The sequence below is a fragment of the Corvus hawaiiensis genome, chromosome 3, assembly GCF_020740725.1.
Source record: "Corvus hawaiiensis isolate bCorHaw1 chromosome 3, bCorHaw1.pri.cur, whole genome shotgun sequence".
Lineage (NCBI taxonomy): Eukaryota > Metazoa > Chordata > Aves > Passeriformes > Corvidae > Corvus > Corvus hawaiiensis.
The window spans coordinates 107,069,259-107,091,499 of record NC_063215.1 but is presented as its reverse complement, the minus strand read 5'-3'; the positions used below and the strand labels follow the sequence as shown (position 1 = coordinate 107,091,499).

Genomic DNA, 22,241 nt, shown 5'->3' with positions numbered 1-22,241 from the left:
TTCAGGCACCCCATGCCACGACTAGGAAGGGGGGTGGAGAGAGCGGGGGCAGGTGCACACCCTTCCTTTGCATTCTGTCCTTTTTGGCACAGCTAAGAAGTCACGTCCGGAGGTGTCCAACTCAGCACTTTGTCATCTTCCTGCAGGTCATTGAGCCTTCACCAGCCCAAAATGTCGGAGAGGTTTTCCCGCACATGCGGAGGCTGGCTGGCAGCATGCTTCCTCAGCTTGGCGCCCATCACCTTGTAGAGGGCGCAGGCAAGCTTGGTGACCACAGTGCGGACATTGGCGCTTCGGACAGGCAGCGCCTTGTTCCCCAGGAAGGACCAGAGCACGGGCAGGGCGTAGCGCTGGACGACTTCGGGGCTCCTGGGATAAACCCATGCCACAAGCGCTGCCGGAAGAGAGACGCAAACTTCTTAACCACCAGCCTTAATGCAAACAAGGATCTACCTCTAGTTGTGATTTTGGGAGTCTCTCTGGCTAAGATCAGTGAAATAACAGTGAGAGTCCCATGATCCAGAAATGGGCAAAGCAGCTGAACATCCCCAAAACAGAACCACCAAGCCCTCAGGACTAATTTCTCCAGATCCGAGCCTTGTACCTGTGGCAGACTTCACAGCTTTACTAAATCATTCCACAATCTGTTTCTGGCATGATGAATGACCAAAATGTCAAATTGCTGTTTATTTCCATTTAGAAGTTGTCTAAACCCACTGCTGAAGGTTTGAAAGGCACTTTAGAGAGGAAATTGAGAGATTTCTAATAAAAAGGATGACTCCGTTTTTGTGACCTGGCTTAATTAGCAGTGGATTTAGACCCCGCTAAAGCAAGGCTATAAATAAAGCAAGGCTATACACTGTCTTCTCTAGTATATATTGAGGTTATCATTTTTCCATCCCTTGGCTATTGCTGACATAGCAAGCTCCTCTGAGCAATCAATTATCAGCTGCATTTGGAGCATTTTGGGCAGCGCTGACATAGGAAGACCCTGACTGCACACCCTGAAATGCTCAGTCCAATGGCACTTCCACAGCACAGGCAGGGAGCCTCAGCACTCTGCTTCTGCCCCTCTGCCCCCAAAGGCTGCCTTGCACAAAATCCGTGCCTCTAACATGTGTGCTGAGTTTGGACCTAAGCTGTGACCCCCAGGCACTGCAGGCTTCCGCCTCAAAACTTTCCAAGAGCAAAGCAAGAATTCTGTGAGGACAAAACAAACCGATCCCCTGAAACAGCATTTGCCACCATTTTCCCTAAAGGATCAGAGCTGTCCCTGAGCTTCCAAGAGAGGAGCCAGCTTGGGAATTTTTAGCCCCTCCCTTTCCTGGAGGCAGCTTCTGAGATGCCCCAGTGAGAGCTCAGCCCCGAGGCCGAGTGCCGCCCCCATCTCAGATGCTGCACACCTCTGCAGCAGCCAGGGAAAACCTGCCCAATACACCTTCCATGGGTATTGGGCAGGAGAGACAAGCTCAGCACCTCCTGATTTGGAGGAGCCACTCTAGTGTCTATTCACTGGCATTCCCTGTAAATTCTGCCTCGGAAGACCTCTTGCCTTAGAAGGGGAGGCCATACCTGAGAGATGCTCCGTGACATCCAGCAGAGCTTGGCCCTTCAGTTCACTCCTGCGGTGGCTGAACTCTTTCATCAGGGATACTTTATCTACAAGGGAAACACACATTTCTGCTCTCTCTTCTGAGGTCATAAGAGAAAGGACAGTGGGGAGGGAAAGGGCAGGGGCAACTACATTTTGTAAAAGAAAGGAAATTCCTGCCGATTTTTGAATCCTTTTCTTCTTTCCTTCCAGCCTACTTGGGAAGATTTTAAATTCCAAAAGAAAAGCTCTCCTGTCACTTTTTAAATCCAAAGTTCTCTGCTGTACCAGGAGCTATGTTAAACATTTCACATCAGGGACCTCAAGACTTCAATCACACGTAAGCAGTGAAAAGGTTTTGCATCCCAGAGCTTTGCAGAGGTGATCTTCTCCCTCCCCTATGGAAAAGGGTGAGAAGGCTCCAAAATGCACACCTCCGTTCCCACCTGAAGGATAAGCTGTTTTTAAATTGTCAGGTTACCTGTGTGGATCTAGGGACAAGACTCCAAGTTACTCATACAAGAGCTATTAGTGCTCAGTGCCTCAGTAGCCTGTGGGTTTCTGTAACATCTGTGAAATCAGATCTTGGCAGAGAGACTGGAAAATGAACTGATTTCCCAATACTTGACCGGCGTATGTATTTTGGTTTTCCTTGCGCCTATCTGTCGCGGTTTTGGGGGTCATGTTTGAATTTACTGTTGCCTGCATTGGCCTGCAAGCCTCGAGTCCTACCACTCTAATAAGCCAAGGCAAGCTTTTCCTGGAGACAGAACGTGTGTGGGATGAAGTTTGGTCCCTCACAGAGTCACAGGGCTGGCAGTGACAAAGCAGGCAATCTGCTTCATTGGGAACCACTACAGAGCTACACCCCAGTGTGGGTTTCAGTAGCAGGGTATTATTAAGAGCTCCTTTCCTGCATGAGATACAAAAAGGAGGTCCCAAATGATCTTCATGCAAGCATGCAGTAAAGAACTGATCCTGCTGTCCTAATGAAGCTAATGCCTATGATGTGGAGCCTTCCAGGAGGCTGCTCTGCAGAGGTTCTGATGCACCGGTGTCCCTTCATGCCAACAGCAAAGCTATTCGTTTGGGAAGTCAACTGGGGCCCAGGCAAACTCCAAAAATCCCTTTGGCCCTGAATTCCAGCAAAGCTGTAGTCCAGCACTTCCTCTTCAGACAAGCAGCACAGAGCCAAGGGCTCCTGGGACTTTTGGGAAATGCTGATGCACATTCAAGCCTGGTGGGGGACTGGTGCGTAAGGACTGCACCTGCACAGCTTCTGGTGGATGTCAGCTGGAGGTTTCCACAGACAACAACAGCTGTCAAGGCACTCAGCGTTCTCTTGACTCGCAGAGGCAGAGACACACTTGAGGAGAGTCCATGCCAGGGCTCAGCCTTACCTAAGTGAGCCATGGATTCTTCCAGCGCTTTCACAGCTGCGGCATAAACCCCGGGGTCCTTTGAGTTTAGGTTGTTTGTTATTCCTTCAACCAGACAGATGATCACCGGGTTTAAGCCATCTTTCAGGATGCCTACGATTTCAGCCAGCACGTCCAGCGCCTTCTGCTTCACTTTCTTGTGCGTATCACCAAGTCTCGGGACAAAATAATCAAAAATCTGTGAAGAGAACAAACAACATGAAAGCTGGATTAAAATGTCCTTGTTTGAGGAAGGGACGCAGAAGTGAGCACTCAGCAATGTAAAAGATGAAAGTGATCCTTCCTGTCAGGTCAGCACTTGCTTGCACAATTTCCCTGTTTTCCTGTGGGCCGCTCACTGGAATGGTTGCGCAACCTCATGCTGGTTGAAAGATTTTCATATATTTTGAAGAGCTTTGGGTGGGGACAGAATAGTTCCTATGGTGTTTCTCTCCACATTTCAGTCATTAAATTCATCCCATTTATTGATGCAAAATGGTATCTTTGCTTTCGAAGTATGCAACCAGATATTTACAATGCCCCTTTTTCTATGCAGTTGTCTCAAGTTCTGAGGGCAGTTACGATTTTGCCAAAACTATGGCTGGAGGAGATCCAGGTTTTGTTCCATCTGTCTCAGAACCTGTGTCTGGAGAAGTGCAGGGCTCTGATCAACTCTTCCAGGATCCAGACCAATTGTCTACCCAGCAGGTAGACTTCTGAAATTTAATGTGCTGGACCGCTCTCATTAGAGCAGGTTCAGTCCCTTGACAGCCACATTATCAGGCACCATTTTCTGGACAAGGGGAAAAAGCAGCTACTGGGAGGAGAAGGAAGAGATCTGTCCCTAGCCATTTCCCTCCTTTTCCAAAGAGAAAAAAGACCCCCCCAAGAATGGTGAGCACCGTCTTTACCAAGAGGACTAGGGATGCCGATGGAAACGAGTAACCAGAGTTGTGCCTGTGCAAGACAAGTCGGAGTTTACAGAAGTATCCTTTTAAAAAAAATTGGTTTAAACCTGCCCAGCCTGATACTTCTCTTCCCCATCCAAACCCATTTTTTTGTCTGGAGAATAATTGCCACGCTTTCAGTGGCTGGATTCCCTTCACTTAACCCAAGTGGGAGTAGGAGACAGCAGAAGTTACACCAGCAGAAAACTCTGTCCTCATCTGATGAACAGCATCAATAGGCACCTGCCAGACAAATACATCTGGACCGAAAGAACTTGTCCTGAAGCGTGGACCTGAATTAAATATTTCAGGGTAAGAGGCACCAGCCTGTCCCACACAGCCAGGATGTAGTGCCAAGACACACTGAATTAACTTTCCTGCTACAGGCTTGGGAAAGGAGCTAAAGGAAAGGAACAATGAAGACACCCTACATACTTGGACAGTGTTAGTGGAGACGAGCTGGGGGCTGCTTTTGCACAGGTCTAGGAGGAGTGCCACTCCTTCCATCCGTGTCTTAAACTCCTTGGCTTCCAGGAGATTGTACAGCTTCTGGAGCGACTCCGTTTCTTCCACAGCCGGAGGTAACGTGACCTGGGCTTTTGGGCGGCGTAGGAGGCGTCCATCAGAGGTAGACTTCACCCTGGAAAATAAAAACAAATGCGGACCTGTTGGTGATCATACCTTCAGTTAATTGTGAGCAGAACATCTTGGGGAGGTTTCCTAATGATGTGATTTCAAGCTAGAAAATCCTGATCTGAAAAACAACGGGAGACCTCATGACAATCTGTCATGGGTTAGCAAGCATAGTCCCGGAAGTGATGTTCTTGCAAAGGAGTGCTTACAGCTCCTTCTGTGACCTGACAGAACCTATCAGCTGGCCACTTTGAATATGGACAATTCTTTAAGCCACTTAAAGTTGTGACCGCCTCTGTGATCCACACTTAAGAACAGGAAACCCCGAGGCAGACTCTCTCTGTCTTGTTTCCGGTGCTGGGACAGGTGGCTGCGGGCCCCGTGTGGGGGCCAGCGGGCCCGGCCCAGGCCCTGCTCAGGCCAGGCCGGGTCGGGCCACGGCCATCCTGGAGCCGACGGGCCCTGTTCCACCCGCGGAACCCCCCCCACAGCAGGGCTGTGGGCAGCCGGAGCGGCTCGGCTCCCCCTCTCCAGAGCTGCCAAGATTCAGCTAAAGCTGCACGGCTGTCTGGCAGAGGTCATGTGACCAACAGCGATAAGCCACATTCCAGCTGCAAGGCCTAGGTGAGATTAACCCTTTTAGTGCTATGAAGAGCTGAAAACCGGAGGGAAGTGAAAGAGGAGATGCTTAAAGCTGAAATTCTGTTGTGAAGCTATGATAGATCAGAGTACCTGCTGTAATTTCATGAAGGCATGGGGGGTGGAGCATTCAACTTGTACTTGTGAGCAAAAGCACCTGCGCTGAGATAAGCAGATGCTGACGCAGCTGTAATTTCATGAGAAGTTTGAACAGGGAGAGATGGAAGTGATGAGGACTTTTGCTCCAAATGGAAAAGGAGAAAACCTCAGGTCCTAGAGATGCTCCCAGAGATAGTTCTAAAGAGGAAGATGAGGAAGACCCTTTGCTTCCAGGGAAGGAGAAGGGCCTCTATTCTTAGAAATGAAATACTCCCAGAGATGGGTGAAGAGAACTTTTGTTTCTGAACGGCTCAACCTTAAAATTTTACCCCAGCAATTCAAGAGTGGACCCTCGAAAGCAGTTGTGGGAAAAGCTGCAAGACGGGGGAAGGGACTCACATGCAAGCAGAGAACCAACCCGGGTGGCTGGCTCCTTGCGATAATGTTTTCATAGCATGGGCAAGAGACTCCTCTTCCTAAATGGACTGAACAAGGTTATTATGGAAGTGGTAAACAGACTGAACATCTCAAGGGCTGTCTTTTTACATTATCACTGCAAGAAGGGAGAAAGGCAGGGGGGAGGAGAAGTGTTCTGAAGGCGTGGTATGACTTTGTTTTTCTTCTTTTAGGTCTGTTAATAAACTTCTTTCTATTCTTTCAAGTTTGGTGACTGCTTTGCATTTCTCCTAATTCTTATCTCACAGAAGGTAAATAGTAATGAGTATTTTGGACCAAACCACTACACTAAATTGGTGTTTCTGCCTGGTTACAAACCAAACCCGCTACACAATCATTACAGGAGACAATCTGCAAGCAACATTCTCACCAGTGCTTACTCAGGAAAACCAAGGATGAGATGCATCTCACTTATCTCCAGACGGCTTCCCAGGTACACATGTCGCACTGCTTTGTGAAGAAAGAGAGACGCTACTTCCATGTTTAAATGCCTCATCGTAAGGGAGGTGTGCGTCTTATAATAAGGAAACTCATCCCTCTGGAGAAGTGTCTCTACAGCAGGCATGACAATCTGGAAAAGTAGCTCAGATGCATCTGAACAGATGGATAGGGGCATATCTGAAGGATCCAGAAAATCCGTAACAGGGATAAAAACAGAAGCCAGACATCCCAGCACTACGCTCACATGATTGCTTCCCTAGAGACTAGATCCACAGCTTAACAAACCCACTGGGAACAACTCTCTTGAGCATGGGAAGATCCTGACTACGCTACTGAGGCATGTGGTCACTCTCCTGCCAGCGCTGAGCATGACAGAGCTAAATAAATCCCCTCTGTTATCAGAGGACAACAGGTACAAGTAGCTCTCCCACTGGCAGGAAGAGACAGCAAGGACCAAATTCCTGTCTCAAATGCTGATTGCAGCACAGGGGGAAATAAACCAAACATGCTGTCCATCAAGCAAACAGTATGAAGGACAGGAATGTCAAGACAAAACGTCCACATTGAGACACCTGTTGACCAAAGTTGCTCAGGAACTGGCTTGCTACTTACTACTCATCTTGGTACTGTCTGAGGGTAAGAAAACCATGACTCAGGAAGGCCAAACCACATGCATGGGAAGTGCTATTTTGGGGAACAGCATCTTGCTTCTAGACTGGGACTTCTCATCAAAACACCCATCTGAAAAAGACTGCTCTCAGAGGAAAAAAACCCTGCTTGAATTTACTTGTCCCAAGTGAGGCAGCGGAGACATGGCCCTCTCACAGCCTCCACAGCACTGTCCTTGCCACTGCACTGGATCTTCTGAGCTGCAACCAATGGGTGTCTTTTTGTCGCCCATTTTTTGTGGAAACCCTTCCAGAGAAGTTGTGTTCAGCGTAATGCAGAAGGAGACATTTTTTATGATAGAGCATTTGTAGGGAAAGGAAACAATCTCTGGTACAGGTCATCTCCACCAGAAAGATTTTCCTGAGGAAGAGACATGTAAAGCTTGCCACGTGCTTTGTCACATCTAACTAAAGTGCTCAGTACCGTTTACTAGAAGGCAATGTGGCCTGGGGCTTCTTCGAGCCATCGCTCCTCTTCTTCACAGGCTTCTCGACAGATGGGTGTTCATCCTTCTGCGTTTCCATCCCCTACAAAGGCATAAAGAAACCCCATGGATCTTTAGAATGTAAAATAGGAAATTACCTGTTTAAAACACAACTTATAACCAGGATCACTGCAACCAAGGCTTGGGCAAACCTTTCCGAACTTACAGAAGGAAACAGGCCAGAGGTTCAGTGATGCCAACTCTTTGTTTTCAATAGCCCAAGGCAGGTTATGGCTGCTACCATACTGAGCAGCAGTCTAAAATCCCCAATTCATTCCTCTTGAGCATAAATGGGAATAATGCAAACTGGTAGGGAACTAATGCTCTTAAAGGAAGCTGCAGAAAAATTTGGACTCTTTGGAGGTTGGCCCATTGTGTTGGAAGTTGATTTGGTTCCACACTCACTCTCCCTGTTGCTGCACAAAGGCACACTCCCTTCTATAACGTAGGTAAAAAGAATAAAAAAATAACCCAGGCAAACAAATGATTTTCCTCTGGATGCTGCTGAATTCACCAAGCTTCTTCCAGCTGCACAGGGCATGACAGCAGGGCAGTATTCCCAGAAGACAGATAGTAATTGTAGGAATTGGGATTGACTGGGACATCTTTTGAATATTTGGAAATTTTCTTGGCACTACTGCTTCCTGTGTCTTTTGCAAAGACTCTGTTATCTCCAGAAGCACTGTTCTCACTTAATTGCGTCACTGGGGGCAGAGTAGGGATAGTGGGGTGGGGGGTTATGCTTAAATGTAAACACATTTCCTCCTCTTTCCCTTCCCTGTTTGTGGCCAATATACAAAATATCCAATACCCCACTTTTCCCCTAATATTATCAGTTCCTTTGTGCTCTGCAGATGAACAGGCTACGGATCAACAGTTCATTCCCAGGAGCAAAATGATTTGGCAGAAAAGGAATGAGATAAGATTAGGTCTGTTTGATCTCATATCAGCAGTGGCAATACTTGCACAAAGGAGACATTTCTCCTACCAAGCACTTACTTTCTTCTTCATTCTTGTCAGAATATCTTCCAGGTCACGGGTGGAAAGAGATTGTTCCAAAAGCCTTTTAAATTTTTGGTGATTCAGCATCATTTTCACCATCTCCTGTCCATAATGCCTAAAACAAGAAAGAAAGAAAGAAAGAAAGAAAGAAAGAAAGAAAGAAGGAAAGAAAGAATAGAAGGTGAACAAACAAATGAGGAGCATTAACAGAATAAGCTGATACCTTAAACTCAGCAGCTGCCATACCTGCATGAGAAGGCATTACCTACTCAGCAAAGAGAGAGATTTACCTCCACTTGTCACTGCACAGTGCTGTCAGCTGAACACAAGAGGCAAGAGGAGAACGTGGGGCAACAGAAAAATACAATCTCACTCTGAAACTGTGGGTGCGCTTCTGTGGCATCGAAGGATCCCAGGGAACAAGCAAAACACCTCTGCTTTGAGTCAGAGCTTATTAGCAGTGTCTTGCTGCCATTGCACAGTAATTTGCCTTTCTTTAACTGGCAGGGAAGCCAGGACCAAATGCCTCATGCTTGCTTTTGATTATTCTATACCATATGTATGCACAGGGACAGCTAGTTGCTCATGCGTTCTTGGCAGCTATTAATGGGAATTGAATCCTCAAAGTGAGGGGATTTGGGTGGTTTGGGTTGATTTTGCCACTAGGAAACCACAGTTTTCTTCAGGAAGCAATTTGGAGGTCATTCAGCCACAGATAAGAGCATTATAGAAATCTGCAGAAGAGGTTTAGAAAGACTGAATACATTGGCTAAAGACCCCTGGAATATTTCTAGGAAAGTCTTAAGTTAATGAGAAATAGATGTATGCGATCCTTCAGTGATGAACATTAGCCAACATTTTGGCTTTGTCTTGTGCACCTAAGGCCAAGCAAAACTGTTTGACTGGCTCATCTGATGGCTCTTTTGATCTCAGGAAAGAATCATTCAAGTCCCAGGAAGTTGGCAATGCTCCCTCTTGCGGGACAACCTCACGTTCCCCAGCACAGTCATTTCCCCAGACAAGCCAGGGCAGTGGTCACAGCACCAAGCCTGACAGAGCTCAAGAAGCCTTTGGACAATGCTCTCGGGCACATGGAGTGACTCTTGGGGGGCCCTGCACACAGGCAGGAGCTGGACTCGATGACACTGATGGGTCCCTTCCAATTCAGCGTATTCCGTGACTCTGTGAACCTCATCCACACAGTGAGGGAACTTAATATTTCCTTTAGCTTCCACTCTTTTGTGGTTTTGCCCTTTACAGCCAGACACCCAACAGTTTTCCTGTTTTAGGAGGTGAAATGAAGATCATTACCTTGTGTCCTCGTGACAGTCCTGAGCAAGCGTCCCTGCCGCGTGCGCCAGCCTCTCAGCCCTGGGCGTTCCTGCGAGCTTCGTGACTCCAGTTTTCTCCATCAAGGACAGGAGGAGTTGGGCCGCGCACTTCCGCACCTGGACGTGGCGGCTCCTGGGAAGAAGAGAGCGGACACTGGGGCACAGGGAGCAGAGGGACACAGCGCAGGCCTTGGCCAGAGCATGCTCCCTGTCATTGCTGGGGGAAGGAGGCCTGGGTTCTCCCTGACACTTGGGACACCTGTAGAAGGTTCTGTCCGCAGAGAAACACAAAGTTAGCACTCTACAGAAGGACTGCCTGCAAGCAAGAGTGAGGAATTCAGTCTCCCTGCACTATCTGATACTCAACGTCTTTCCCCAAATTCACTCTGAGAAAGAGGGAAATTAAAGACAACCCAGGCTGACCCATCAGGAGCCAGCCACTACACAGACAGCCGCAGCAGGATTGAGGATATTTGCACCCATTTACCCCCAAATCTGCAGACCTTGGGAAAGAAACAAATGCAGGGAAAACACGCTGTGGGACACGAAGTTGCAGAATATTCTGCAATGCAGCCAGTTTCTTCTGTGAGGCTTGGCAAGAGATACATCTGAACGTTTCCCCCTTTTCCAAAGCTGAGGAAAGGGTGGCAGTCAGTTTAGCCAGCTTGTCCTGTTCTAGACAGTGTCTCTTGGGGACTATCAGGCCCAGCACCAACACTTAAGGCAGCACCTGCTTCAGCTGTCCCATGGCAGTCGGCCTGTGAAGGTGCCTGTACAGTGATTCATCATCTCAAGGCTAACATGAGACATCAGTTTGAATAGCAAGTGGGCCTCTAAGGCCAGGACAGTCCTACAAGACTCCTCTTGGCAGGAGCTGCACCTGCTGTGCAGGCTGTGCCACACCCAGCACGTTCTCCCCCATGTGCTCCATGCCCCAGCAAGAACCCTCCTTACTTCTCAAGTGAATGGCATAATGAGGATGCATGGTTTTTCCCAAGGCCTCTGTGGTTAGGGCTGTGAAATATCAAAGAGCGCTCACAGCTGCAGTTGCAATTGTCCCTCTTCCCACAAAACCACAGGGCTCTATCCTTAGCCTTTGCAGGCACTTTCACTTGCCCACCATTCACCACATCTAGGCAACTCGGACAGACTGGGAGAACTCCAGGAAGCAGCAGCAAGCTGAGTCAGGGGAGGTTGAGCTTGGATATCAGGAAAAAGTTTTTCACCCAGAGGGTGGCTGGGCACTGGAACAGGCTCCCCAGGGTACTGGTCACAGCACCAAGCCTGAGAGAGTTCAGGAAGCCTTTGGACAACGCTCTCAGGCACATGGTGTGACCCTTGGCGTGTTTGTTCTGTGCAAGGCCAGAAGCTGGACTCGATGAGCCTGATGGGCCCCTTCCAACTCAGCATATTCTACAGCTCTGTGATTCTGTCAACTAAAGGGCTGCATGAGGGCAGAAATAGGTGACAAGAGGAAAGAAGTGAGGTTGATTGGAGAATCAAGTCACTGAGATCACAGAAGATGCAGGATACAGGACCCTTCCCTCCCACCGTTCCCATTCTCTCTCTCAGCCCTTCTCCCCCCCCACACACAATAGAAGGTGAAGAATATCACTAAGAGAAGAAGAACCTACTGGACTCCACTGTCCATGAGAGCAGTCATTGCTCGTGCAGGAGTCACATGCTCCACCATGACTCCCAGGGTGTGACTGGCTGCTTTCTGAACAAACTCTGGGGAGTTCCACACCATCTGGAGAAGGACCCGAGCAACCTCATCCACCTCCGAGTCCATGTCCTTCTGCAAGGTCACAAAGAGCTCTCCAAGAGTGACGATTGCAGAGTAAGACACCTTTGAGCGAAGGTTGGTCACCTGGGGAAGTCATGCGGGGAAACATAAGAATCACCTTGAAAAGAAAACCAGTTGCCTTAGACAAAAGTCCCAGGAAATGACAACACTTCCCGCTGTGTCCAGGGGAACACAAAAGCACAGGCAGAGCAGAAGAGCACAAGCACAGAAAGGCACTTAACTCTGGCACCTACTTGTGCTAGGCCTCAGGCCTGCTTCCTGCAGGCCTAAAACATATTATTTCACTTAAAGTGTTCTACTTAATTCTTCTGGAATGTCTACTGCTTTGGTTTTAGGCCCTTTTATTCAAAAAACAAAGAAACAAATTAAAGCAAGGGCTGCTCTCAAGCCATAAAGGCACAAATCATAAAGACAAAAGAGTCATTTGCTCCTGTTTGAAAAAGTAACAGCAGCAGTTGAAGCCCTCAGCCAGGAAACAGAAAACACAGGCTCAAGTCTACAGACTAATTGGCAGTGTTGAATTACAGCTTGGGCAGAGATTTGGACTGCAGCAAATAACATAATTAGTGTCTCCGCTTCTGCATTTGCACGTTGCATTGTAATGGCAGCTCGCTCCAAGAGGAGAGTGTCAGATGCCCGACCTACCAGTAAATAGAGCTACATGTGCACACAGATCCTATAGAGAGCTGACAGACATGAGAAAGATAAGGTCTAGAAACAGAAATGAAGGCAGTTCCTGAGCACACAGGGAGATGAACAAGCACATATCTACTCTACACACCGTGTAAGAAGCACGGAGGACGATTCAGAACAATGTTCTTACCTCGTTGGTAAGTGCCAAGCAAACCTCACGAAGTCTACAAAGAAGGACTTCTGAGTGGGACTCAGCCAGGTGTTTGATGCTGAAGAGTCCCTTCTCCTTCAGCTCCCTGAAAGGCAAGTACCAAAAAGATTGACTTTCTCTCCACCCAAGAACTAGGCAGCACCCTCTGAATTTACCAGGCTGGCGGCTCAGTCAAACAAAGGGAGGTGCTTTTCAAGCAGTACGTGATGAAATCGTGGAACTCGCTGCCACAGGTTGCTGTGGCTGTCAAAAGCATACACAAATCCAAGAGGCAAATAGAGGGCTTTCAGAGTCTTCATTTGTGGCCGTTTAACAAGACAGCCTTTCTGAAGTCTCTGGCACATGAAGTCCCTATGTCAGTGCTTCCTGGAGGCTGTGAGACCGTGCCATGCTGCTGTTTCTTGTCACCTCCCTGTACCTGTCCCTGAGACACAGTCCCACTGGGCTGTGTCTGGGGCATTTTCCTTCTTTGCTAGCCCCAGCAGGCAGTTCAGCAGTGAGAGTCTGCACTGGCACTCTGTAGCTGAGTTTCCACTCTGCAATCTAGGCCTGTCTGTCACCCACTCCACTCCACCTCACACATTCCCCAAGAAAGCAGCAGGATGCCCCAGAAGGTTCCACACCCGGGCAAGAACAGCTGAAAGTCTAGCTTTTCCCAAAAGCCCCTACCTAAAACAGCAGCAACATGTTATTTACAAGGTGCAAACAACTCCCTCTCTCAGCACTTGCTTTGGGCAGGACCTGAGCTACAGGAAGGCGCGTGATGCATCGGGGCTGCAGCGCAGGGCTGGCGGCCGATGCCACGGGCATCCCTGAGTGTCACCCGGACCCCCCCACAGCTGCAGAAGCTCTCTGCACCGCACAGGGCACCAAACAGAAATGGGGAAGAGAAAGCAGAAGAGACAGGGCAGAGCAAAGGCGACTGCACAAGGAGATGCATTGTGGCAGATTTTTCATGCTTATCCCAGGGTGAATGGAGTCCTTATCCCAGGGTGAATGAAGCAGTGAGTAGATGATAACCCAGACATCAAAAAGACAACCAGTATCACCTAACATTTGTGGGGTTATCACCTCTGGGCCTCTACAGGCCTCCTTCTGTCTGTGTCTAAGTTTGGGACACATTGTGAGTATTGACAAAACATCTCAGGCCCATATGAAGCAGTGAGAAGGAAACAGTTGACTTGCAAAAGTGCAAGATTCCTAGAGGATTTTATTTCTTTTTCCTTCTCTTCTGCCATGAGCCCCTCAGGACTAATGACAGGCTGAGTGACTCTATAGCACAACTCAGTGCATTTCTCAGAAAGAAGAACTCCCTGTAGCTGCTCCTGGGACTCACATGCGGAAGGTCACGGGCAGACCCTGACTCCTGCCACTGCTGCCAGCAGTGGGGCCAGAGACAAATCTTACTCAGTCCCACTGGGCCCCGAGGCACCCAAATCTCTACACTCCAAACTGCTGCCATCCTGCTTCTGGCTTCAGCCAGCAAATCATCTTGTCCCACAGCTTTCTCTCTTCCCTCAAGATTTCCTTTGCAGCCCCACAGAGCAGCAGGCAAAGCGAGGAAACAGCACGGACCTGCTGCAGCTGGAGCACTGCTGCAGACCAAGGCCAAGAAAAGGCTGCTCTCAAATCTTTATCCTCTCTCTGCTCTGGAGTGGTTTCACTGGTGCCCCTCGGCCCTCTGGGCTGCTGGGGCTCAGAGGCACTAGCAAGATGCTCTCCTAACCTACCTTAACGCTAAGAGGGAGACAGAGTGAACGGGGCCTTTCTTACCAGTCATCGCTGCTGAGCAAGGAGAGTGCCTCGAGCAAGGACTGCTGTGGCTCCAAAGAGGCTCCGTCCTTCTGCCCCTTCCCACGGAGCGGCTCCTCTCGGCGCTCGGCACCAGTGGCCGTCTGCGGGGTCACTGTAAGGAGAGGGTCAGCCATGAGCGCTGCAGCCCCGGGCAAGGCACCCCGCCATGGAGCGGCCTGCAGCCCCATCTCCCAGCCAGGCTTCCATGAGGTACAAACTGGCACTGGCTCAGAGAATTCCCTGCTCTCTGGCTCCTTGCTTTCTCCCAGCCCCCCCAGCTGGGCACAGCTCCTTGGCTCAACCTGACAATTGCCCACACAGCGCCAGCTCCCAAGTGCCACAGGTACCACAGCCAGCGGCACGTTCCTGAGGCCGCAGAGCTCCCACTCCCTGTGAGACAGTGCCCACCAGCAGGACTTGCTCCCCACGAGGGACCCCTCAGCTGCCTCTCCTGTCTCAGCGCCCTGATTTCCCCGAGCCCTGAGGACAGAGGCACTCTGCAACTCCCTGAGGAAAGACCTGCAGCTGCCTCGTGACAGCACCAAGCCGAGCCTGAACAAGCGAGTCCTGCTGGGCCCGGCTGAATCCCCTCAGAGCAGCTACCAGGGAACAGCGATACCTGACCCTTCACACCTCACAGCGCCTCTGTTCCCATTGGCTTCAAATATTCTAGACAGAGGGCAGCTGAGTGCACTTACATTTCAGCCTGCTCTTGGGAAGGGAGTAGTTCATGGATTTTGTTCTTTCTAAGCATCATGAATCTTTACTATTTCAATAAAGTACACACTGGCTGTATTTGAAAGATGCTGAGGTGAAATTTGTTTGTCCTCAAATGGACTTGTGTGCACACTGTGCAAGCCTAAGCTTTCTCTTGTGGAAAAATGGAATCTCTAGCCCAGATGGTTGATAAAAAAGCCTTCCAAATGCAAATTGATGATAAGAATACGTAAATACAGATGCAAATTGTTGGCAGACACAATCTCTTGATAGTCAGTTTACAAGGTATGAGAAAATTCAGATGATAAATGCATTTCTTAAGAAACCCACTTGTCATCCAAAGGACTCTTGATCATCAATTTCATGTCATGCACTCAACAGGTCGTTTTCTAATGTGTACAAGGAAACATCTGAGCTGTCTCAAATGATGGAGTTTAAATATTGCACAGAATCTAGAATATTCAGATGGGAGCTATCTGGCTGTCACTGATGTACCCCTGTCACTGCCATCAGTGGTGTCACTGCAGAAGGATGTCGATGTACACATCTATATTCAATAGGAATGGGGAGCCACGTCAGGCTAGTTCTGGTCAATTGTGACCATGGAAGTAGCATCACTAGAAAAGAGCACTCAAAGTATCATTCCTAGCTCCCTTCTTCTTCTCTCACCCTACTCAGGATCATAGCACAGGCAGGCTGCCCTCACAGGAGAGGCAAGAGCCACAAGGGACTATGTGCTGTGTATTCACTGCGGGCAGCAAACAGCCTGGGAGCACCAGGCAGCCCCTCCTGGCTGTCACCTGCTACACAGGCCGCTGTATTTGGGTGGGGTGACACAGGAGGCGCTGCTTGTTCCCTCTTGGCATTGCAGGCCGTGGGATGGCAGCGGCAAGAAGCCATTGGGCACTTCTGGGAGCAGCAGCACGGCTGCACCAAGTGGCTGACTGCCATGCAGAGACAACCCTTGCTGGGAGAGCAGGAAAGCTGGCTGCAGAGGCAGACAGCAGCACAGGCAGAGGGCCAAGATGGAGAGTGGACAATTGATCGTGGTGGTACTCGTAGGTGCACAGTGAGCACACCCTGCCAGACTGCCCCGAGCTCATCCCTGCAGTTACAGCTGCCTCCTGGCACCAGTGCTGTAGTTTGCTCTATCAGGATGGGCAAAAGCCAGAGCTTAGGTCTTTACCACTACTTTATGCAGCTCAGCTTTCCAATGGATCAATAAGAACCAACTGCTCCAGTTCTGCCGAGCTGGAGTAACTCAAGAGTAGATTTGCTGTTCATTCTCAGCACAGGCTATGAACCCAAGATCCCAGCTGTGGTGGCTGAATCAGGAGGCAGTTTGTGCTCCTTGTGCAAGGAAAACCGGTGCAGGAAAAAGCTGCTGTGGAGCAGGCTTACCTGAGGAGCTGCGTGGGAAGCTGCCGTCTCCATGGATGATGGGCTTCTTGGGCAGTAAGGGCACGTTGTCCTGCTTCCTCAAGACCTTCTTCTTCAAGGCACTACCAGGGTGTTTCCTCTGCACACTGGAAGCTGTGCCATTGACAGGCAGTAGGCTAAAGCCTGCAGGGACCAAAGAGGAGCTTAGAAGTGGAGGGTGACAATGGAAAGGCCCAGAAAACTTGCTGGAGCTGGGTAACATCTCTTTGTTATCCCAAAGAACTTCAAGTATAACAGTGGCACAGCACCATGGGAAAGTGATCACAGAATCCTAGAAGAGTTTATGTGGGAAGGCACCTTTAACCACCATCTAGTCCAGCCCCCATGAGCAGGGACATCTTCAGCACGAGCAGCTTCCTCAGGGCCCCATCTAACATGGCCTTGAACACCTTCAAGGATCGATCAACAACAGCTTCTCAGGGCAAACTCTTCCAGTGTTTCATCCCCTTCATTATAAAGAAATTCTTCCTAATATCTAATCAAAATCTACCCTCTTCTGGTTTAAAACCAAATTGCAGTGATGCTTCCCCGAAGAAACAAGGAAACCCCAGTATTGCTTTGCTTTTGTTTTCCTGTTTCAGAGGCTGGCTGGGGAAGTTACCAAAAGAAAGCGCAGATAACCTTGCGTGATGCCCTCGGGCTGAGTGCTGCCTCCTGAGGTCCCTGCTGCTGCCCTGGGGCAGCGCACACAGCACTGCAGTCAGAGCCCCTCAGCCCGGATTCAGTCGGCAACGCTGCTTGCTCCTGGGGCTACAACAGAAGCACTGGCTCGGGGCTTCAGCACAGCTCTACAGCACCAGCTCCTCAGCAGGGAGTGGTGGGAGAAGGGTCTCTGGGGTTTTCATTAGAAGGAGTTGAATTTTGTTTCTTCCAGGTTGCACCTTGGTTGAAAAGCATTCTTTTGGACCCACTTTTCCTGGAGGCTGCTATCCAGGAGAGAGTCTGAAGCCCCAGTGTACTTTGCAAGACAGAATTTTACAATCTGAAGGACTTCAGAGGGGAAGGTGGGAAGCTGATATTCTGTTACGGACTCAGTGAGGCCATGGGCAAGACACTTCATGCCTCTCCATTTTTCTTTGGGGACCGGAAATACATCCTATGCAAACTCCCACTCAGATGCAAATGTAACAGCCCCCCAGTCTGAGGGCAACACTGTGCAGAGGGCAAGCAAGTGATCAGAAAGGACCACAGGTGTAGCAACCACTTACTTGCCGCAGCTGCATCCCCGGGGTCAACTGTCTGTGGAGGCAGCTGCAAGGACGTTTCCTTTTCTCTCTCTGTCTTGATCTCTTTCTCCAAAAGCTCCATTGGCATCCGCTCTAAGTTCCTTTGAGCCAACTTGCCCAATGCAGCACGGACCTACATGCAATGGGAATGCATCACAGACTGTAAGCAGAGACACACAAACCAGACACAACATCTCATCAGGAGCACAGAGTCCATAGATTTCCACAGTCCTTGATGCAGCTCCATGTACATTCCAATGGTTTCTGAAGAATGTCTCCTGTCCTCACCTTGGCAATTACACACAGTGAGGTGGAATGCTTTATTGCCATAACCTCCCACTGCTCCAAGGTACTGTTTCTCAGCCTGTGTCAGGAGGCCCTGCTTGAAGCAAGAAAATCACAGGAGTGCTCCAAGACAGATGAAGAGCCTACGTGATCAGTGAGCAGGCAGTTCCCTTCCTACAGGCCATGGCAGGAGAATAAAAACCATGTGCAATACGCAGCAAGGAGGGGTCAGTAGCTGTTGCTTAACACTCATGGCCAGGAATTGCAGCTGTTTCTCACTTCTGGCTACTGAAGGACTCAGCTGCTCTCGGAGACCGTGAGGCCAAAAAGAGGAGTCACGTGAAAACAAGTTGCAGAAACATTGATGGTAATGCATGGAAAAATTGAGAATGAGAGGGCTGTGAGATACAGAAAGAAAGGTAACCAGGAAAAATCAAACTCTCCCATTTTATTTTGCACCCTTGCTTACATTGAGCATTAGAATCCTTGCTTCTGTGCTTCCCAGGATGCACTTTGCCCACATTCACTGATGTGTAGCTTGCTCTGCCATTCAGAACTTCTCTACAAGGGCCTTTGCACATAAAGAATGCTTCTGGCATGACCTTAGCACCATCTCCAAACCAGTGACCTTGCCACCACTGGAAATAGCCAAGCAATTGCTCTGTAGCTGTCAAATATATTCCCAAGAGAATCCCCACCCCCCAAGAGTGGAAGATTATGATTTTCAGGGACAGTTTGGGCCTAGCACTAAACAGTCACTGGAAAGGAAGTCTGCTCATCCCTGTCCTTATCCCTCACCTTTCCAAAGCCATCCTTCAGGGCTTCGGCACTCGTAAGGCCAGCACTGGTGGGGTGATCTGTCTCCTTGGCCTGGCTCACTGGGAGGCCTGTTAATGGAAGCAAAGGTTCCTGTAAATCTCTGGCACACTTCAAGCCCCCAACAGCGCCTTGCTGGGCAACAGGCAAGACAGCTTCCAGATTGCAGAGCTCTGATAAGACCCAGAGATTGTGTCTGAGAGCAGCAAGCTACATATGCCTAGAACCTCTCCCAATGGATGGGCTACTGCCACAGTGCACTGGCAGCAGACATGGCATTGCTCTGTGGCCAGCAGAGTGAAACCTCCTGCATGATGGAGGCCTCAGCCCTGGATGCTGGAGAGCTGCTGCGTTTGATAGAGAAGGGCAGAGACGGAGCTTGCTCTTGACAGAGATTCTTATCTGCCCTAATTCATGCTGATTTTAGTAAACATCTTCTCCCTGGTTCCTAAAAGAACTCCCGGGTTCTAATACCCGTAAGCATTTAGATCAATATTTTCTTCTCTTTGTGGCAATATTTTAGAGGACATGAAAAGAAAAGCTTAGGATTGCAGGAGTGTTAGCAAAACGTGAATTGTGTTCTTGAAATTGGATAATTTGCTTTCCCCGAGGATTTTCATTCTAAACTGTGTGAGATTGGGCCACTTTCAGGCCAGTCTGACCAAAGGCTGATTTTCCTAATGGAAGTGGAACAATGTAGCTCGTTTTGAAATACTCTTCAACAGAGCCCTTAAAACTCAGAGGATGAATCACTCTTTACATGGCTTCACAGAGGATAAAAACACGTGGCAGCAAAGTAGCAGAAAACCAATGTCTTAAATCCGGATTTTTTGCCCTGCAAAATGGTCAGCTTAATAATAAAAAAGAGTTAGATATGGGCTTTGAGGAAGGAGGGCTATTCTGGATTGGGGGCAAGGCCTTGGAAGGTAAGAGCATCTGAGAAGTTGACAGGGAAACTACTGACTCCAGGGTAACCTCCTTGGGACCAGTGCAGTCAGTCCCAAGTGCAAAGTGGAGACACAAAATATAACAGAGGCCACAATGCCAACATAAAGCAACGGAAGCTACAGTATTTCATGTGAGAGATTCCCTGGAAACTTCTAAAGAGCTGCACAGGGAAACATGCTCCTGCCAGCAGCCACTTGAGGCAGGCCAGGGAGACACCCTGACCCACTTGCACAGAGCCAGCACAGGAACAGCCTGGCCTCTGGGCTGCCCTGGGACAGCAGGGAGCCCAGAGGCCTGTGCTTTCCAGGAATGGCTCAGCTGCACACGCACCCTCCTGCTCCTCTCCCGGCCCCACAGCTGAGCAGCCCTACAGCTCCACGGGGCACTGGGAGCAGCACAGCTCAGTGCAGGGGGCACATGCAGGGCAGAACTGTTCCCTGGCAATGTGCCCAGGCTCTCTAGGCTGGCACAAGAGCCTTCCTCCCGCCAGAGAGCGGCCCAGCTCCCGCCTTACCTCTTTGTGAGGCTGAGCCATGCTCAGCCTTCACCTTGTGCTCCCTGGCAGTGACCCCGGGGGCAGCGCTGCTCAGCTGCCCCTGCCGGGGCTCCTGGGCCAAGGCCCCCTGAGCAGGCTGCGAGCGGAGACCTGCACTGCCAAGCCTGGGGGTCTGCACATCAGTCTTCAAGCCAAAAAGTTCAGCCAGTTCCCTTGGGAACAGAGGCATCCCAGGTCCTATCACACACCATGAACTCTTTCCCTTCTTCCTCTGGGTTTTTGTTGTAGACTCAGAAGAAGCTGTAGATCAGGTACAAGGGAAGAAGTGAGTTAGTTGAACTCCCACCTTTACAATCACCACAACTAATGGGTGAGGCACTCGAGGGGTTATTTATTATTGAGAAGATCACTTTGTTTTTATTTTTCATGAAACTAGCATCACTATAATTGCTCTGAACTGTATGGAGCTGGCAGGAAGGGAGAGAGAGATTCCACTACTTTGCTTCTGTGCTGCTCATGGCTCATCCACTACTTGGGGATCCCTTTCCTTCCAAACAGTTGGCAACCCACAGGGGTCTCTAGAATTTGACAATTCCACCTAGGAATTAATTGCTTTCCAAAGCCAGTTTTCAAGGCCTTTGTTTCTGTAACTCCCCCTCAGTTCTTGGTTGGGTTTTCTTGGTGGTTTTTATTTCTTTTTACAACAAAGGCAGTGCTGGGACACAAACAATGGCACCACGTGTTAGAAGCAAAAGAAGATTTGCAATCCCCATGAGATGTCCCCAGTATTCAAGCAGCCCATATCTGTAGGGAACACATTGTTCATGCAAACGCCCCAGCTTTCTCTGCTTTGTTGCTCCAGGAGTTTATTCCCTGCTTTCCTTCCTGCAGAGACACCCAAACCCAACATAAACATGACCTGCCTCAAAACATTTCTGATCTTCGCTAATCCTGACAATTCAAAATTTTCTTAATGGAAACGGCATGGTGCAGGTTAATCTGAAATGCTCTCCAATGGAGCTTTTGAAACTCAGAGAACTAATCATTCTGTACAGGCCTCCATCAATGATAAATCGTTTTTCTGCATCAGCAAAATTGTTTCCTCAAATCTCATCTCTCCTATCATTCCATGCCCAGAGATGGCAAAGGAACAACAACCCTGGCATTGAGGCTTTGAACTTGAAAGCAGGGACTGACACACATGCACCAGACACCTCATTTGGTCTGGCACAACTCTTCTTGTCAGGGATCAGGCAAGGCAGGGACGGGGGACAAGGCAGAAGGCATCTCCTCCCCCAGCCTCAGCCTGCAATACTGACACGGGCAGAGAGAGTCGGGGAAGAGATTTGCCATCGTGAACCTGCCATAGGTGGCTTTAGGCTTGTGCTGTCAGAGGATGACAAACTCTGATCCTGCATAGGCTGCATCCATTTGGAAGTCTCCTTCCCCTTAACTGGAACATTCACAAGGACTTTCTGTCTAAGGAGGTTTCCCTATTTCTCCCCATGCAAAACCAGGCAATGTCCATGAATCTCCTTCAGATCTCAAAGGGCTCAGCGCAGAAACTGCCCCAAGGGAAGGTGTTCTCCTTCTTCCTTCAAAGGCAGGAGGAAGGAGTGGGAACATTTCTCCTTTCATGCTAAATGTCTTTTTTTCTCTACTAATTATGACCTTAGAAAGGGTGCAGGGAGATGAAAGGCATGTGCAGGATGGAGAGGAATGTTTTCTTTTCCTGTGGCGCATTTCCCGAGCCCCAAGGTACCAGTGCAGCTCCTGGAGTAATTTTCACTGCACCACCGGAGCACACTCCCAGTGACCAGGCTCTGGGAGAATCCACTGAGCCCATCAGGGAATTGAAAGGAATTTGAAGACATTTAAACCAGGATGGTTTTCAACCAAACTGCCACAATGCCACCCCTGGGTCAGCATTCCAATGGTCATTTTAGGACAGACATGCCCTGTACCTACTTGCATGTTCAGAGTTCTTCTCTTTGCTTCTTCTGCTGGATCTTGGCCTTGAGAAAAGGGAGGACAAAAGAATATATGAGCAGGTAGAAAGAGAAGGGCATGGAATGTGTGTAGCATCAAAGGAGGCAAACCTTCTTAGCATGGTCCTCCTGATGAAGGAGGAAATGCAACACATAAACCCAACACGATG

The 22,241-nt window shown here is 49.2% G+C and overlaps 1 protein-coding gene and 2 long non-coding RNA genes across 4 annotated transcripts; all 3 read right to left on the bottom strand.

Moving 5' to 3' along the window:
* Nucleotides 1-13: 13 nt before the first annotated feature.
* On the bottom strand, nt 14-8,408 carry LOC125323450 (TOG array regulator of axonemal microtubules protein 2-like). 2 transcript variants are annotated; one of them, XM_048298412.1, is made up of 5 exons: nt 8,377-8,408; nt 7,317-7,420; nt 4,392-4,596; nt 2,992-3,208; nt 14-394 (listed from the first exon to the last, which is right to left on the bottom strand). In XM_048298412.1, the coding sequence occupies exons 1-5, from the start codon at nt 8,386-8,388 to the stop codon at nt 159-161; spliced, it is 774 nt and encodes a 257-aa protein (XP_048154369.1). In that variant the 5' UTR covers nt 8,389-8,408; the 3' UTR covers nt 14-158. The 2 variants fall into 2 exon arrangements, with proteins under 2 accessions (XP_048154369.1, XP_048154368.1); XM_048298411.1 differs by lacking the exon at nt 14-394 and having other exon boundaries at nt 2,687-3,208.
* Nucleotides 8,409-8,453: 45 nt separating this feature from the next.
* LOC125322530 lies at nt 8,454-11,386 on the bottom strand. Its single transcript, XR_007202058.1, has 3 exons — nt 11,345-11,386; nt 9,691-9,843; nt 8,454-8,494 (listed from the first exon to the last, which is right to left on the bottom strand). It is a non-coding gene; the product is annotated as an uncharacterized LOC125322530 (long non-coding RNA).
* A 153-nt stretch (nt 11,387-11,539) lies between these two features.
* LOC125322442 lies at nt 11,540-16,433 on the bottom strand. The gene is made up of 4 exons (XR_007202003.1): nt 16,274-16,433; nt 14,135-14,267; nt 12,341-12,446; nt 11,540-11,580 (listed from the first exon to the last, which is right to left on the bottom strand). It is a non-coding gene; the product is annotated as an uncharacterized LOC125322442 (long non-coding RNA).
* Between the last annotated feature and the right edge of the window lie 5,808 nt (nt 16,434-22,241).